Genomic DNA, 3,452 nt, shown 5'->3' on the forward strand with positions numbered 1-3,452 from the left:
GAAATGGCGCCCGGCTGGTCGCCTCGCCTGACGGAGTGAGCGCGGGAGTCTCCGCGCGCGACGCCCCCCGAGGCCCACGCCCCACTAAACGGGTCCCACGGCTCCCCCCGGCCCGGGGCGCCGGAATCGGCGGGCATTCAGGCCCCAGCCCGGCCGAGAAACCGCCTCCTACTCCGGATTCGCAACAAAAGCGGCGAAGGAGGCGGGAGGAAGGAAGAGAAAGCCGGCCGCCATTAACCGCCGCAGCCCTGCTGACCGGGCCCGCCCGCAGCCCCGGCCGGCCGGCTCCCAGCCCCAGACCCGGCCCGCGGTTGTGTTGGGAACCTAAAAATAAACCTCGTGCTTGGGAGGGAGGAGCGAGCGCGGCCGGGAGCACAAGCAGCTCGCGGCTGCAAGCGGGAGAGATGCTGCGTCATAGTGCCAACATGGACGCCGGCCTTTTGTCCTTTTTTGCTCAGGAAGCGCAGGCGCGCCCCGAAGTGCCAAAAAGCCGGCTCCGGAGTGCGAGGCCCCAACAATCAAAAAGGAAAGGAGTCCTAGGCCGAGCGGGGATGCTTCCTCATCTATTGGGTCTCCCGATCTCCAAAGCACGTCAAATTCTCCCCACCAAGGCTCAGATCAGGGAAAAGCGAGGGAGACGGGGACAGGCGGTTCCATGCGTGCCCGAGGGTCGCTAGGGAGACCCTCTTCTCGCCTACAGGGCAGTAGGGGCAAAGGGGTCTGAAGAACCTCCCCCCACCCCGGCTGCCAAACATGAAGCTCCAGAAACCTCTCTCCCCTCAGCTCCCAAACATTTGCAGACCGTGGCCTGCTCGGAAAAAGGATTTCCTCGAAGGGGTAAAAGGCACTTTTTTGTATTTACTTACCCGCTCAGCCCGGTGCCATGGAGTCTGGAAGATCAAGCTGGGCGGTGGTTTTGAAGGTGTTATCATAAAAAATATATAGATATGGAGGTTTTTTTTTTTTTTTTTTTTTTGATTGTTTAGTTGGGAAAATTTGGGGAATGGTGTTGCCTTTTTTGTTACCTTTTTGTAAGTTACACTCTCATGGCATTGTCTGCTCCTTCCACTTCTGCAAATTTTCCAGGGTTGGGTTGGCAAAAGGCGGCTTCGCTGAGGACTATTTACTGCTCTGGATATAGCAATGGTGTGATCGTCATTAAGAGACAAAAGGCGAAAATACAGTCAAACAAAAGGCAAAAGACGCACCAGCCATCCCAACCGCCATAGAAAATACCCCGGAGTTAACGTTGGTGTTTGGCTCGGAGCAGCTACGACTTGTTTTCCAGTTTTAATCTAGTTTCCTGTGACGGCTTTAGTTCTTTCTACACAAAGAGGTCTTCCTTCCACCCCCCACCCCCCAACCAAGACGAGAAAAACAGAGCCGTTTTTCTTTAAATAGATCGATTTTCAAAGAAAGTGTACGTTACTGGGAAGAAAGCTGACTAGCATTTATTGCTGTAAACATTTTCAAAAGCTTAAAGCTAAAATTTTAGCTTTAAAAAAGCAAAATCGTCTAAAAGCATTTTTAACTGGCTTATATTACACAAGAGACAAAGACAGACATGCAGATGAAGGTTCAGAAATTAAGGACATCTCAGCAACATTAACATGAAAACTGCACTCATCAGGACAGAATGGATTGGGTACTTACAATGTAAAAGGTTTTTAAAAACTGAAAGAGTAACAACTGCTCACAATATTTTTTGTTGTTGCTGCCATTTCGCTAGTTCTAAGGCTAGACATTTAAAACATTACCTTGTTAAAAAGAGAGCAGAAGGAGTTAATAAGATGGCCAGGTTTAAGTGTTTAATAGAGGAAACTACATATATTAAAAATTTATTGTTCAGTCGAGAATACAGGTTAAGACAGTTCCAAGCTCCCCCCACCCACCCAAGAAAAAAAGAGGAAAAAAAAAATGAAATATGTCATTTACTTAGGTTTTTTGGAATTCAAAATTGTTAACTGCTGACATTAATGGTGTGCTATGACCTAGTTATACAAGACAAAGATGGATTCCAAGTCATAAGGAAAAATCCAGGTCTTTTTAAAAAGTCTTCTTCATTCTTCCAATTGTGAGTCCTTTAGCCTGTTGACAAATGTTAAACAACACACTGAGGCGTCCTGAACGGGATTGTAGAGTCAAAGGAAAAGCATTCCCCATTTGCAACAAAGGAAAAACCCACTTGGCCATTTAATTCCATTGCAGAAAAATGGCTCCCCTCATCTGTTGGCCTCTCCTTGGTGTCTGATGAAGGATGTTTTGAGATCAGCGTCTAATAACTCAAGCTCTATAGAAGCCGCTCGCTGATTGGCCGCCGCGCCCTGCCGCCCTGATCCAGCCAATTACCTACCCATGGCCAAATTACGAACCCCGAAAAGAGCCCCAATATGAAATCCACCACCACGAAGCCCCGGCGAGGCGGCTCCTTCGCCCCGGCCGCCCGAGAACAGAGGCAGAGGGGGCTGCAAACGCGTCCTCGCGAAGCCCCGGAGCCTCGGAGTTGAACTCACAAAATGGAAGCCGCGCGCTGATTGGCCGCCGCCACTCCCGGACCTTTAATAAAGAAAGGGGAAGGAAAAGATAAATGCAAAAAAGGGGGACTCTCTCCTCTGGCTGTGGCTGGAGGAAGAAGGGGGGGGTAGCATGTGTTCAGGACAATTATAGGGCGCTCCCCTCCAAAAATAATAACAGAGAGAAGCTTCTATCACCCGGGTCCAGGCGAGGGCCGTATCCTCCCAGGAATGCGAATGCTAATTTGGTTCAAATCCTGGTTTCCTCTCCCCAGCTCCGCTCCAGCGGGGAGGGGGTCGCGGGGCAGAAGAGGAAGCCGGAGCGCAGATCCCTCGATTGCAACTCCGCTGGAGTCGACGTCTACTCCCCCCACGGTTGTCAACGTCCAAACACACAATCACTCCCTCCCCACCCAAAAAAAAACCCAGCCCTGTCCCCCGAGTCCACACGCGCCCACCTCCGGCGCTGGCAGTTTGGAAACAGTTTTGGAGGCCCGAGGCGCTCGCCGGGGCGGCCGCGGCTCCGAGGGTAGCCCCGGCCACGGGAGGTAGAGCCCGGGGACACCCCCTCCCCCGCCAGCCTAGCCCCCCACCTAAGTCCCAGCAGAATAAATAAATTAAAAGGCCTTCCCCCGGGGAGGGGGGAGGCAGTGTGGGAGCGCGCGAGTGAGGAGTGGGGGGCCGCTGGGGCCCGGGGCTTTGGCGGCGCAGCTGCCGCCGCCGGGAGAGTGCCTGGGAAAGCGGCGAAGAAGGCGAGGGGAGGAGGAAGAGGAGGAGGAGGAGGAGGAAGAGGAGGAGGGTGAGCGCTCGGGTCGGGCTCCTTAGCGGTGTATTGTGGGATGTGCGGCGACTGGGAGCCGAGCCTCCGCCGCCAGCCGCCTCCCGGGCAGCAGCAGCAGCGGCAGAGGCAGCGGCAGCGGCGGCGGCAGCAGCTCCGGG

General features: G+C 53.6%; 1 protein-coding gene across 1 annotated transcript in view; it reads right to left on the reverse strand.

Annotated features, from left to right (window-relative positions):
• Positions 1-3,452, reverse strand: part of LOC111821042 (uncharacterized) — a 6,744-nt gene that overhangs the window by 2,635 nt on the left and 657 nt on the right. Inside the window, exons 3-5 of the mRNA XM_023733669.1 lie at positions 2,972-3,245; positions 2,514-2,556; positions 1,026-1,131 (exon numbers count right to left, since the gene is read on the reverse strand). Of these exons, the coding sequence (XP_023589437.1) occupies positions 1,026-1,131; positions 2,514-2,556; positions 2,972-3,245 (423 nt within the window). The remainder of the gene's footprint in view (positions 1-1,025; positions 1,132-2,513; positions 2,557-2,971; positions 3,246-3,452) is intronic.

The sequence above is a fragment of the Trichechus manatus genome, unplaced genomic scaffold, assembly GCF_000243295.1.
Source record: "Trichechus manatus latirostris isolate Lorelei unplaced genomic scaffold, TriManLat1.0 scaffold00061, whole genome shotgun sequence".
Taxonomy (NCBI): Eukaryota; Metazoa; Chordata; class Mammalia; order Sirenia; family Trichechidae; genus Trichechus; species Trichechus manatus.